The 14834-nt window shown below is 42.5% G+C and overlaps 1 protein-coding gene across 1 annotated transcript; it reads left to right on the plus strand.

Moving 5' to 3' along the window:
* Positions 1 to 4012: 4012 nt before the first annotated feature.
* On the plus strand, positions 4013 to 7800 carry LOC308300957 (large ribosomal subunit protein uL30-like 1; the record flags this gene model as incomplete). The annotated part of the gene is made up of 5 exons (XM_080744854.1): positions 4013 to 4168; positions 4389 to 4555; positions 5508 to 5645; positions 6022 to 6131; positions 7565 to 7800. Coding segments are annotated over 5 exons (780 nt in total), but the record flags the coding sequence as incomplete, so codon positions are not given.
* Between the last annotated feature and the right edge of the window lie 7034 nt (positions 7801 to 14834).

A 14834-nucleotide genomic window follows, 5' to 3' on the forward strand; every position in this document is an offset into this window, starting at 1 on the left:
GTATCCATCCGTCGCTATTTACCTGCACTTTAAATGTGTCAGTGCTATTATAAGTCAGCTAAGGCCAAAAGGATCCCATCAAAACTTGTATTTTGTATTTTTACTGTTAGGAGTGGAGCTAGCCTGCGACAGTTTAACATATGCTTTTAAACGGTGTACTGTCTTCGTAACAACAATTTTGTATGCTATAATATTTACATGGCACAGCGTCGTGTGTTTAATAGTCATTTTTGAATGAATCTGCGTAAATACAAAGTTATGTTTTACTTTAGCTTCAGTGAGTTCAGTCGGTTCTTCTCTGAATCTCTGGCCAACTTCTAGCAGTGGCTAACGATCAAAAGGAAATAGTTTCCACTAGGTTTCCACCTACCAGTGCTGTAGAATTCTCGCATACATATTACATATACAATGCAGTGTAAAACTTGGGACAGCTAGAGTAGTAATTTTTGAATGAATCTGCGTAAATACAAAGTTATGTTTTACTTTAGCTTCAGTCGGTTCTTCTCTGAATCTCTAGCAGTTAGTCTAGTAGCCAGAAAGTGAACCCGGACATTTTGAGTACCCTAAGGTTTTATGTTAGAAATGTTGAGTATGGGTCCCCAGCAGTTAAAAACTGCCGGATGCTAACTTGCATTATGTTGGGCAATTATTTTCATTTTCCAAATGATGAAGTGACTATTTTTGATAGGCTATTGTGGCAGTCATTGTTCTAATAATTTGTGTGGATTGTCTATATTTTGCTTTTGAAATGCAGATAATCTATAAGCATATAAATAACCACATTTATAATTTAATTCAAAATCAACAAAAAAGTATCAAAATCATCCCAATTTAAGTTGGTATATGGCCATTTCCGGTTTAAAACAGCCGTTTTGAATTTTGAAAATGTCAGAAATGGATTCAGCATCCTCAATAACCCCCAAAACCACTCCAATATTGTTCAAATCGTCCAATCAGTTTTTGACATATTTTCCATTATTATAGGTGATTATGCTAATTTAATCTAATTATGCTAATTATGAAAATTGCCCAACATATGCAAGTTAGCATCCGGCAGTTTCTAACTGCTGGGGACCCATACTCAACATTTCTAACATAAAACTTTAGGGTACTCAAAATGTCTGGGTTCACAATGGGGCTCTATGGGCTGGCTACTGGACTAAGTGGCTGATCAAAAGGAGACTCTAAGATGAATAGAGTTTCCACTAGGTTTCCACTAGCAGTGATTCCCAACCATTTTAATTTCAAGGACCCCCAGTTTGACATACATTTTAGGCTACGGACCCCCACTTAATGGCATTTCTATCTCTCGAGACCCCAATCTATATTGTAAAAGCAATGTTAATTTAACTCAGAGAGTGTACAAATGGAACCAAATGGACCGGTTCCATTTGTACACTTGGAACCAAATGGACCGGTTCCATTTGTACACTTGTACTCTCTGAGTTACATAGATTTAGGGTCCATTTGGTTCCCAACTATCATTCAAACAAGACTTGTTTCTTAAGAAATTATTATCAACTAGCCCTTACCCGTTCAAAGATATGAGCTCCAAAATGATGTGCAGTGTGTGGGTTATGGGATGTGCACTGTGCACACAGTATATGAGGGATGGAAAGTAACTTTAACTGGTGCTTGCATGATGTAGGAGCATCAATGTAAGAAACCCGTTTCGTTTAATGGCTACAGAGATACTGTTCCCCCCCAGCCCGCCCGCCCGCCCACCCGCCTGCACACACACCCGCCTGCCTGCACACACACACACACACACAGAGCTGGTTAAACATTTTGCCTCAAGCTAGATGCAGAATAGATGCGCCTCATGCTAGATGCAGAATAGATAGTAGATACACCATAACTAGACCAGGTCACCTGGTTCTGCCAGACCCGCAATGAAAATCAGAATGCAAGGAAGGGGGGGGGGGGGTGGATCAATCTTAGTCTGGCCTCTCTCCTTCAACTTAACCTCGCCTCACCAGGCTTTCCCCTGAGAGAAAGCCTGGTCTTCGTTTACTAAACGGGCCGTTTGATCCGGTCGGGAGCGGAAGAGCTCCTACGTTTTTCTGTAGTCCAAAACGGACTACACTTTGGCCGGAAACAACGACCGGAAACAGTTTCAACCCAGTTTAGCGCATGCGCAAGTAGTTAGCGCATGCGCAAGTACGGGTTAAAACCTGGTTAAAACTGTTTCCGGTCGTTGTTTCCGGCCAAAGTGTAGTCCGTTTTGGACTACAGAAAAACGTAGGAGATCTTCCGCTCCCGACCGGATCAAAAGCCCGAAATTGGAAGCCAGCCCAGGCTACCTTCAACTCAGCTGGTCCTGTACAGGTGACGGCACTCAAGGCAATCAGCCGAGCAAGGGAAGGGAGGGGCAGATGAGCAGTCAGAGGCAAACACAGGCACACTGAGGAAAAGAGGGACAGACCGACAGACCGACAAAGCCTTTTGTAGGCCGACCCCCTGGGTCTGGCAAAAATGCTAATATACAGCATACGATTTGTGAAAGTGACAAACAGGCTTCACAGTTATGTCAGGTGTGTTCATATGCTTATGGTGATGCGATTTCAGATCAATTGCTCCAGCCACCGAGGAGAAACGCTGTGACAGACAGACACTCACTCACTCAGACAGACATTCGCAAAATTATAGTATAGATGTCACTATTACATAATGAGATCTGGAGAATGACTCAAAAACATCTCTGAATGTACAATATGAAGTAGAAGAAGAAAATGCTGGAACATTGCATTCTGCTAGTTCACCAAGGTCCAAGGTGGCAAGGCCCGGGCGCCACGGCGGTGCCTGGCACCCTCGGTTGCAAATTCAGCAGTTTTAATTTTAAGTACATATCGTTTTACTATTAAGTGCACCTGCTTCCTCCGTCATTTCATCTTGGAGCCGAGCCCCACAGTTCACCCCCAAAAAATGACTTATTTTCTATCCATTTCACACCCCATGAAGCCTTGAATTCAGGGAGATGTTTTGGGGTTTTGTCTCATTCCTGAGCCAATAATTTTATGAGACTCCTACTGACCGATGATCAAATTATTATAGACTTGCAGCCTATCAACAGTGAATGTATGAATAATAATAATATTATACACTTTTATTTATATAGCACCTTTTTAAACAATGTTACAAGTGCTTAACCCTATGATAAAATAATTACATCAAACAGTGAAACGTATTGTACAAATTACAGCAAAAAATTTAAACACACTGTTAAGGGGTTAAAATCAAACCTCGGTTCGAAGTGGAGCGGTGAATTTGAGCAGCTGTACCCTATGTGAGTGAGTGAGTGAGTGTAAACTGTGCCTGTGAGTGAGTGGTGAGTGTGCCTGGCCTGCACAAAACAGCGCCCCTCCTTTAACTAGTGTGTTGTGTGTGGCCACTCAAGGTATTGCCCAGGCTACGGACAGGGCCAGCCAGCCAGCCAGCCAGCCAGCCAGCCACATACCCACGGATATACCTGTTCATTGGGAGCGCTTTCACCGCTCCAAAAAGGCTTTTCTTAAGGCTGTTCTATAGTGTCGGGGCCCTGACGGCAAAGGCCCCGTCACCCTTGGTCACCCTGTTTGACTTGACCGAACCTCTAGTAGCGGCAAGGACATCAGGTGCCGGACAGGCACATGGCGATATTGAGGTGCCAGGATTGTTCAATATAATTTAAAAATCAATTCTAAAATTACAGGTAGCCAGTGCAATGCGGCCAGTACTGGGGTTATGTGTTCTGATCTCCTGGTCCCAGTAATGAGCCTGGCCACCGCATTCTGCACCAGCTGCAGGCGGTGAATTGATCCCTTACTGATACCTGAATAGAGGGCGTTGTAATAGTCCAGACGCAATGAGATGAGGCCATATGTTTCTTAGATGGAAAAAGCAGGTGCTACAGTACGCCAAGATGTTTTGACATTGAGTTGAGACAGTTGTGGAGTTGGGATCTAGAGGTGAGGGGTCCGAACAGGAGGATTTCTGACTTGTTTGTGTTGCGTTGAATGACTATCTATCTACTGTATCAATCAGTGTGTGTTTGACTGTTCCAACTTTCTGTTCTAGAGTGAAAGAGAGGGTAATAAAATTAGTTCCAGAGAATCTACTGAAAAAGAGGAAAGTCTACCAAGCCATCAAAGCAACTGAGGCAAAGCTTGCACTACAGAACAAGAGAAGGGTAAGTGGTATTGTCACTGCTAAATGCCAGGAAATTTTGAGCTAGTCGTCACACACACACACACACACACACACACACACACACACACACACACACACACACACACACACACACACACACACACACTGTAGGATCCTGTGCACACAGGCTGACACAGCACACAAATAAACGTCACCTTAATTGTACAAATGTTATTGCTTTGCGTTCTATTTCTTTCTAGGGAAAGGATTCAAAAGGCAAACCTTTAAAATTCAAGCGTTTGGAGTCCTTCTTGAAAGATGGCCATCGGACAGGTCGTGATGAAACTCGCCTCCAGAGGTTGAAATGCAGACCAGCTGCCCCAGTGCCTTCGGAGAACAAGCTGGCCTTCGTTGTTCGTATAAGAGAGTGAGTAACTTATAAACAGTTTCCTTTGGTTATCTATGACCTCTCTTCAATTCAATTCAATTTTATTAGAGTGTCAAATCATAACATGTTATCTCAAGACACTTTACAAAGGCTAAAGAGCCGTGAGAGAGAGAGAGGGGAGGGGGAGGCAGAAAGGGGGGGAAGGAGGGAGAGACAAGGGAAAGGGTAGGGAGGGGTGGGTGGGCAGGAGGGGGGTAATAATACATTTTATTTGTAGCACACTTTATATTTGTGACAAATCTCAAAGTGCTACATTCAGAAGGTCAGAAAAACAAAGCTAAAAACATTGAAACGGACTAAGGAAACCTGTATACGGTAACCTTAGAACAGTGCACAGTTGCACACCTTGTTAAATACAAATCAGAAAGACATTAAAAGGACATAGTGATCACAGTTGCACACCTTGTTAAATATAAAGTAGTGCCGTAGCTCAGTGAATAGCACTGTTGCCTGAAGGTCCTGGATTTTAACCTGTCTAGGGCCTTACTGTGTTTGCATGTTCTGTCTGTGGGTTTCCTCTGGGAGCTCCAGTTTCCTCTGAACCAAAAGACATGCATGTTGGGGACATACTCCTGCCAGGGCCCTTGCCACTGCTTTAGAGCTGGTCCCTGGGTGCCACCTAGTGGCTGCCAATAGTTATGATGATCCACAGGGATCTATGTAGTATAACTTAACCCATTTAGAATGAAGGATGTCAGTTTTGATGTCAGTTAAAGTGTAACGTGTAGGAGTTGGAACCCTCTGAGGTATGTGCTACAGCTTGTAAAGTGCAATATTATGTACAAGGGGATGTTATTAAGCAAACAATCAAGAGGGAAATGAATTGATTATAGTGAAGTGGATAAGAGATGGGAACTGGTGTAAGCTACAAGATAGGACAATGTACCAGTTGAGCTTTTTACATTGAATGTATTTCTCCTCCCGTGTTTAGCGTCAAGGGTGTCAGTCCAAAAGTGTTGAAGGTGGTGCAGATGTTCAGGGTGAGGAAGATCTTTAGTGGCGCTTTCGTCAAAATCAACAAGGGTTCCATGGCAATGATGAAGGTTATCGAGCCTTACGTGGCGTGGGGGTAAGTCATCAATGATGCTCACAATGTACCTACAGTATAATGCTTCAGAGTCCTGACTCCTTTCTCGGGCCTTATTTATTTTTTCTCCTACAGTGTGGTGTCTATGTGAATTAAACTAACAAGTTAATTGTTTAAAATGTGTTACTTTATATAAGATGTAAATAAAGCTTCAGTCAAACACGTGTGTTAATGTAGGACACTAATGTAGGACACTGACACAATCACCAAACACGATCACCTGGCACATGTCAAAAGCACACATTACATTATTAAAGAGTGACACAAGCGCACAGAGAGGACAGAAATGCTTTCCCTGTCTCTTTACTATATAGTGAAATTAAAGACATTGTAAGTAAAACCTGTACCCATTCAACAGTTTTCCCAATCTGAAATCAGTGCGTGAACTGATCCGGAAGAGAGGGCAGACCAAGATTAACAACCGGCGAGTTCCTCTCACCGACAATGCCCTCATTGAAGAACACATGGGTAAGAGTCTGCATTACAGAAAATTTGTATTGTACTGTATTTATACAGTATAGCCTATATTTTTGTGTATGTTTATTTCTTTATCTTGTCATTAATTAAACTATAATTTGAGTGATAATTACTATTTATTTGTAGATTATATTTCATACAACTATACATGCCCACCTCTTTGTGCAATACATATTTCATGTTTTGTCACACACCTGCATGTACAGTAGGCTATATTGTCAAAGTGGTAAAGACGGGACACAAAGGCAACAAAGCCAACGATGTTGGGTTAATCGGAACATAAACATTAGCCCATCAGCACAAACGTGACGTGAACCTCGGCCAATGGGTCAGGTTGGCCAATCAAGGAAGCCGGTGCTCACAACCAGGGGTGTTGCACCAAATTCTGGGCCCTGGGTACTTTAACTATTGAAAAATAGACCAGGTCAACCTGGTTGTGCCAGACCCCGGTTCTGCCAACCCTCTGGGCCTATAAATTTGACGGTTTGACGGTTCTGCCAACCCCCTGTCTGTCATCATCATTTATGACATCATGCCTTTTGTAGGCATGTCATCATCATGTCATCATCATATATACCCTTTATATAGAAAACCCGGACAGACCGACATTTGCTTATGTAGGCCTACCCATTTCATGGGTCTGGCAAATAGCAGATTTACAAGCTCACAGCGTGACACCGAGTGCCGCGAGCTTGTAGATCTGCTATTTTTGAAAAATCGTAAAGGTTTGTCTTTGAATATTTCAAGGCTTTTTGAAAAACCTATGTTTCTATGTCAGTGGTGCTCAAACTTCTTCATGTGAAGGACCCCCAAAATGATATGTATTTGGCCACGGACCCCCATCTCAAAATATTTAGTTCCAGGGACCCCCCAGAAGCATAATTTGAGTTACAAATGTTCGCTTAAAAATGCATATATTCAAAGATTTGCACACATTTTTACGACTTTTCAAAAGTAGATCTTCAAGCTCGCAGCGCGGCACTCGGTGCCGCACTGTGAGCTTGTAGATCTGCTATTTTTCAATAGCTAAAGTATAAAATAATTAAGGCCCCCTCCACCTTGGGCCCTAGTAACTCAGTCCCACTTTCCCTTTCCTTGTGACGCCCCTGCCCACAACCCTCCCAAAAGCAGAGATTATGTGCGTCCTTCGCAGAGGCCAAGTTTGAGGCTGTGTGCTTAAGCTGACAGCAATAACATTAGACTAGTTACACTGCTGTAAACCTATATAAAACGCATACATGATTAGCTGCAATTTACCTGTCAAAATGTCTTCAAAGCTTATGCCTAGTTATTTTATTATTTTCTTCTCCTTTCTTGTCTGTTTCCCCTCCTTTCCACCTCTTCTTTAGTTCACTCTTGCCATTTCTCACCCTATTTCTTTCCCTCCACTTTGCTAATTGAATCTCTTTTTCCCCTTTCCTCAGGCAAACATGGAATCATCCGCCTGGAGGACCTGATCCATGAGATTTACTCTGTAGGGAAGAACTTCCGGGTTGCCAACAATTTCGTGTTGCCGTTCAGGCTGTCAGTGGCTCGTCATGCCTCCAAGGATAAAGCCGGTATCTTGAAGGATCTGGGAAACCCAGGATTCCGCAGTTCAGATATCAACTCCATTATCAGGCAACTGAACTGAGGTGGATCTCCGGCGAGATGGACGCTCTAAACTTCAAGAAAGGATGCTTCAACAAAAAGTTGACCAGCCTTTGACACTTTGGCTCACAGGTTTTGCTCAAAGGTGTACTTTTGCATTTAGGGTTATCCTATATGACTGTTTGATCGTTCTACCCTTGTTTCAGAGTAGTAAACTTGTGAGATTTCAGGACCACGTCATTTTCCAATTGTGGAGTCCGTTGCCTTTCACATGCCATTTTTAAATGGTGCATTCACCTCGGACCACATTGGAAGCAATTGTTTTTTTTGGGGGGGGGAATCTTTGTAACTTGCCTTTGTTGGTTGCAAATTGTAATAAAGTACCATAATCTAATGTAGCCTGTTGGGTTCTGTCTATGTGCAGTATTTCTCAGTTTGTCAGAGGGATACCTCAGTGTTTAAAATGTACAGCATGACTTGTTTAATGAACCTGTGGGAACTGCTACGTAGTGTCTGATGTGACACACAGAAACTACATTGAACCAAGAGTAGGAATTCATTACTGGGGGACTAGTATTCAATTGTCCTACAATAAACTGACTGGTGTGTAGGATGGCTATGGCTAATTGGTATAATAGCCATAGGGTTATAGCCCATTTGCAATGAGTGGTGGCGTGTCCCAAATGTCTAAGAATATTGTGCATATTAAGATTCAATTTGTGCTAGGGCTGCACGGTGGCCTCCTTGATTGAAGACTTTATTATAAGAAGTTCGCATAGGAAAAGGTACAGTTTCATGACGGTACAGTTCACTGGTACAAGGTCTACTAAAAGGAGATCCTAGAAAAGACTAAGCTTATTTCCATAGGAAACCATTTAAGTATCTCATATAACATTGAATGACAGACGGATATAACACAGTAGGCCTACTATGCAGTAGATATAGTCAGGAAAAAAGGGGAAAACAATTTAAAAATAAAAAAATAAAAACATCATACAGTAGGTAAATACAAAGAGGGGTCAGGGGAGGGCTGGGCTATGTTTGTTTTTACCAGTTGCGAACGGCTGCTGCCTGTAAGTGGTTTTTCAGGGCGATTTTAAAGGATGCTAGTAGTGATCCACACTCCTTTCATTCATTGTTGAAAATGGGTGGTTCTCCCCTTTAAGTACCTTTTGATACCAATACTTTTGTACTTTTGTACATTTTTAATTCCGGAATTTCTGGACTTTTACTTGTAACAGAGTATTTCTACATTGCAGTACTTTTACTTAAGTACTGTACTTAAAGGGGGCCTGTCACCTAAAGGGTTACTGTCACTTTAAAATCATCTTAAAAAACAAGTTAATATTTTTATGATGTCATTGTGGGGATGCGCAATTATAAGCCAATCAAATTAATTGTCTGTATTAGCCTGACTGTATGACTACTTACTGTACTGGTCAGCTGTTGTTGGGCAGATTACACTGAGACAGTTTCAGACTGTTTGAGGATGCACACGGGAGAGAGACCACATGACCTACTGTATCATACTATCATAATTTCGGGGCATGTCAGCGGGCCTTTAAGTACAGTTTTGAGGTATTTGTACTTTACTTGAGTATTTCCAAATTCCAATACTTTTACTTCTGCTCCACTACATCTGGGATCCAAATATTGTACTTTTACTCCACTACATTTATTTGAAAACTATACTATACTAGTTACTTTGCTGATATAAATTATAATATGTTAAAACATACATAATCCACTTTAGCCCTATTTTATAGAATGGCTATTTGAAAATAGCCAATCTACAAGCTCACAACGCTCACAACGCGTACATCGCGACGCTTTGTGAGCTTGTAGATCTGCTATTTTCAAACATTTTGTACTTTTACTTTTAGTATTTTAAGTACAATTTGATGCCAATACTTTTTTACTTTTACTCAAGTACATTTTGAACAGAGTACATCTACAATGCAGTATTGATACTTTTAAGTTGCCGTACCTCGTTGTAAAGGGGACAAATCAACGATAACAATATCAAACACAATACAAATTGGTATTATTAAAAGGGCGATATAATGGACCGAAGTCAAGTTTCCTTTCTTTAGTTTATTTCATTTCATCCTATATCTTTCCGCGGGAATTTACTGGAGAATGTTTTGCACCGCACTGCACCACACTTCCAGTTAACAGCAGACAAGCTCACGTTGCGTCACAGATGCAGCCGTTGTGAGCTTGTAGATCACACTCGGCTGCGGCGCCGGAAGCTCCGTCCAATTTCTGCGTAATGCACGATGGGATGTTGGAAACTTGTGGATATATCATTTTATATTCATATACATAGACCAGTAGAAGGACCATACGTCAGAAGAAGCAGCTACAATTCATGACCCTATAGTGGCCGTACGCTTCATGAGCCCTGTGGTGGCTGAACAAATGAGAAGGAGATCGGGCCGTACTGCCCGAATGTGCAATGAGCCAGCCAGCCAGACCATGGCTGACCCAGGGACGACCACACAGAATCAGATGGTTCTTGAAGAAGAGAGACCACTCGAAGAGGAACTGCCTGTGCCAAGGCGCCCGGATCTGGGCCAGGGGTAGGGATGGGACCATACGCGTTTTTGGAGCGGTGAAAGCGCTCCCAATAGACAGGTATGTCCGTGGGTATGTCCGTGGGTGGGTGGCTGGGTGGCTGGCCGTGTCCGTAGCCTGGCAATACCTTGAGTGGCCACACACAACACACTAGTTAAAGGAGGGGCGCTGTTTTGTGCAGGCCAGGCACACTCACCACTCACTCACAGGCACAGTTTACTCACTCCCTCACTCACTCACATAGGGTACAGCTGCTCAAATTCACCGCTCCACTTCGAACCGAGGTTTGATTTTATTGTTTATCGTGATAAAAAACACTCACGATAATCGTATAGTGGAGATTTAATATATCGTATTATCGTCCTTCGTTATGCACTGGGATCAATTCACCTTTTATTTGCAGGGCTGCATATCCGGCAACGCTTAAATCTCTATTGGTAAAAGGTACTTATACGTACTTGATAGACTTTTTTTCACTCTCTATCAAATGTCTTTGCCAAAAAATAGCCGATCTACAAGCTCACAACGTGTCACAACGCGAAGCGTTGTGACCTTGTAGATCTGCTATTTTTTGGCATATGTTCTGCCCCAGGATAATGGATTTTACGTGATAATATCGTAAATCGCGATTTCTTTTGTCACAATAATAGTGATTTGAAATGTTCATATCGTCCCATCCCTAGCCAGAGGCAAACCGGTAATACCAGCTCCAATGACGACGAAGACTCAACTTCTTCGGTCTCCCCATCATCCAGCCTCCCGGCCTCCTGTGACAACTTCCACTCTTCTGTCAGCCTGTCTTCCTACTCTGTCCGCTCGCTCTCCGATGACAGCGCCTCCGACACCTTGCCCTCCCCTGAGATGCTCCTTCACCAGGTTTATGGTGGGTGAATGTAGTGTAAAAATGTGCAGTTTATTCTAAAACAGGGGTCTTCAACGTTTTCAGGCCATGGAGCCCTTAGCTGCAGAGAGAGAGAGAGAGAGAAAGCAGGGACCCCCCACTAGATATTGTATAAAATTCTGTTGCAGATTAAACATCTTCATAGATTTCTTTGACAGCTTATACTGTAGACTTGTTTGACATCACTGACATCACAAATTTTCCTGTCAAAATCAACACTGAACCATTCTCAATCACACCACTCTCCTCCGATACACAAACTAGATTTAAATACAAAAGCACTATAAATAGATGACCTAAATAGATGACCTAAAAAGACTTCTAGTGGGGCGCCGATGGAAGAGTGATCAAGGTGCGTACCCTCTAAAGGCTCTGATGCAGCCTGACAGCAAGCCCTGGGTTCGATTCCTGAGCTCGGCAGACCTTTGCTGCATGACACTCACTCCCTGACTCTCTACCTGTTTCCTATCAATCTCCACTGTACAACCAAATAAAGGCTGAAAATCCCCCATAATAGGAGGGAAAAAATAAACTCTAGATGAGTTGATTTGTATCCATGCACAATCAGATAGATGTAGCCTGATTTCAGACTCAGCTGAAGCTTGAGTCTGACATTGTGCCCTGTTTGAGCGATTTCTGGAGGGGAGGGACTTTGACGGCGCGGATTGGTTATTTGTTAAACCCACCCCCACCCCTGCGCTAATTGGAGGAGCCGTCATTTCGGCTCCAGAAATCACTTATTATGAACACAATACCAGACCAGAGAAACAGTCCACTCTGAGAGTGGGCGGGTCTATGGGCTGGAACCAGGCTAAGATAGATGCACTGTTTATAAAATATTTCGAATACCGACTTCAATTGAAGATTGAAGTTAACTGTTATTAAAGTAAAAGTGAGCAGTATCCTACAAATCTGCCCGTGATAGTTCACTCAAACTGAAACAACATCATGTTTAGGCTTACATGTCAATCATAAGATACAACACCATATTATGAAAGAAATGTATTTAATTATATTATAATATATATATATAAAAAATGTAATGTTTACCTGTCATACTCTTGACACAAAGGATGTTGCTGTCACTGATGCACCATCATTTCTGAGGCACCTCTTGTGTGTCACTGCAGACACACAAACCGATAATCAACAATGTACAAATGGCTTTAATACTTTTGACGTAGAAAATTCTTTGTGCTCAAGGAAGTACAGTGCAGTACAGACAACACCTGTTCAGTTCAGCAGGTTATGAATTTTCCCCCTGTTAATGCTTAGGTATACGTGCGTCGTTAACAGCAGGAGGTTCATATTCTCTGTTCGCAGAGAGGCCTGTGTGTGTGTGTGTGTGTGTGTGTGTGTGTGTGTGTGTGTGTGTGTGTGACCTGTGTGTGTGTGTGTGTGTGTGTGTGTGTGTGTGTGTGTGTGTGTGTGTGTGTGTGTGCGCGTGTGCACTGTGCATGTGCGTGTGTGTGTTCTGTAGGCCCTATTGTGGTCGAGGAATACATTTTGTGGAATTTTTTCAATTCAATGCATTGAACATGATGGTCGGAATGTATTTGGTGCAACAATTGTATCAATATGAATACAGATTACAAGTATCCTACTGTCCCTTTTATCCCTATTGATAATAATAATAATATTAATACAATGTATTATTAAAAAATATTTTAAAATTCATAGAAAAAATTAAATAAAACCAAAAGAAAACCAAAGCATATACATCATCACATCATCAGGGTGCACTTTGCAAGTTCTAGGCAACACAGAAGGGGGGAACTTTTTTCTTATTTCCACTCAAAGTCTACCTTGTAGATCTGCTATTTTTTGGCATATGTTCTGCCCCAGGATAATGGATTTTACGTGATAATATCGTAAATCGCGATTTCTTTTGTCACAATAATAGTGATTTGAAATGTTCATATCGTCCCATCCCTAGCCAGAGGCAAACCGGTGATACCAGCTCCAATGACGACGAAGACTCAACTTCTTCGGTCTCCCCATCATCCAGCCTCCCGGCCTCCTGTGACAACTTCCACTCTTCTGTCAGCCTGTCTTCCTACTCTGTCCGCTCGCTCTCCGGTGACAGCGCCTCCGACACCTTGCCCTCCCCTGAGATGCTCCTTCACCAGGTTTATGGTGGGTGAATGTAGTGTAAAAATGTGCAGTTTATTCTAAAACAGGGGTCTTCAACGTTTTCAGGCCATGGAGCCCTTAGCTGCAGAGAGAGAGAGAGAGAGAAAGCAGGGACCCCCCACTAGATATTGTATAAAATTCTGTTGCAGATTAAACATCTTCATAGATTTCTTTGACAGCTTATACTGTAGACTTGTTTGACATCACTGACATCACAAATTTTCCTGTCAAAATCAACACTGAACCATTCTCAATCACACCACTCTCCTCCGATACACAAACTAGATTTAAATACAAAAGCACTATAAATAGATGACCTAAATAGATGACCTAAAAAGACTTCTAGTGGGGCGCCGATGGAAGAGTGATCAAGGTGCGTACCCTCTAAAGGCTCTGATGCAGCCTGACAGCAAGCCCTGGGTTCGATTCCTGAGCTCGGCAGACCTTTGCTGCATGACACTCACTCCCTGACTCTCTACCTGTTTCCTATCAATCTCCACTGTACAACCAAATAAAGGCTGAAAATCCCCCATAATAGGAGGGAAAAAATAAACTCTAGATGAGTTGATTTGTATCCATGCACAATCAGATAGATGTAGCCTGATTTCAGACTCAGCTGAAGCTTGAGTCTGACATTGTGCCCTGTTTGAGCGATTTCTGGAGGGGAGGGACTTTGACAGCGCGGATTGGTTATTTGTTAAACCCACCCCCACCCCTGCGCTAATTGGAGGAGCCGTCATTTCGGCTCCAGAAATCACTTATTATGAACACAATACCAGACCAGAGAAACAGTCCACTCTGAGAGTGGGCGGGTCTATGGGCTGGAACCAGGCTAAGATAGATGCACTGTTTATAAAATATTTCGAATACCGACTTCAATTGAAGATTGAAGTTAACTGTTATTAAATTAAAAGTGAGCAGTATCCTACAAATCTGCCCGTGATAGTTCACTCAAACTGAAACAACATCATGTTTAGGCTTACATGTCAATCATAAGATACAACACCATATTATGAAAGAAATGTATTTAATTATATTATAATATATATATATAAAAAATCAAACCTCGGTTCGAAGTGGAGCGGTGAATCTGAGCAGCAGTGTGTGTGTGTGTGTGTGTTGCGTGCGTGTGTGAGTGAGTGGTGAGTGTGCCTGGCCTGCACAAAACAGCGCCCCTCCTTTAACTAGTGTGTTGTGTGTGGCCACTCAAGGTATTGCCAGGCTACGGACACGGCCACCCAGCCAGCCACCCACCCACCCACATACCCACGGACATACCTGTCTATTGGGAGCGCTTTCACCGCTCCAAAAATGTAATGTTTACCTGTCATACTCTTGACACAAAGGATGTTGCTGTCACTGATGCACCATCATTTCTGAGGCACCTCTTGTGTGTCACTGCAGACACACAAACCGATAATCAACAATGTACAAATGGCTTTAATACTTTTGACGTAGAAAATTCTTTGTGCTCAAGGAAGTACAGTGCAGTA

Source organism: Nannobrachium achirus, assembly GCF_963921795.1.
Source record: "Nannobrachium achirus genome assembly, chromosome: 16".
NCBI classification, from domain to species: Eukaryota; Metazoa; Chordata; class Actinopteri; order Myctophiformes; family Myctophidae; genus Nannobrachium; species Nannobrachium achirus.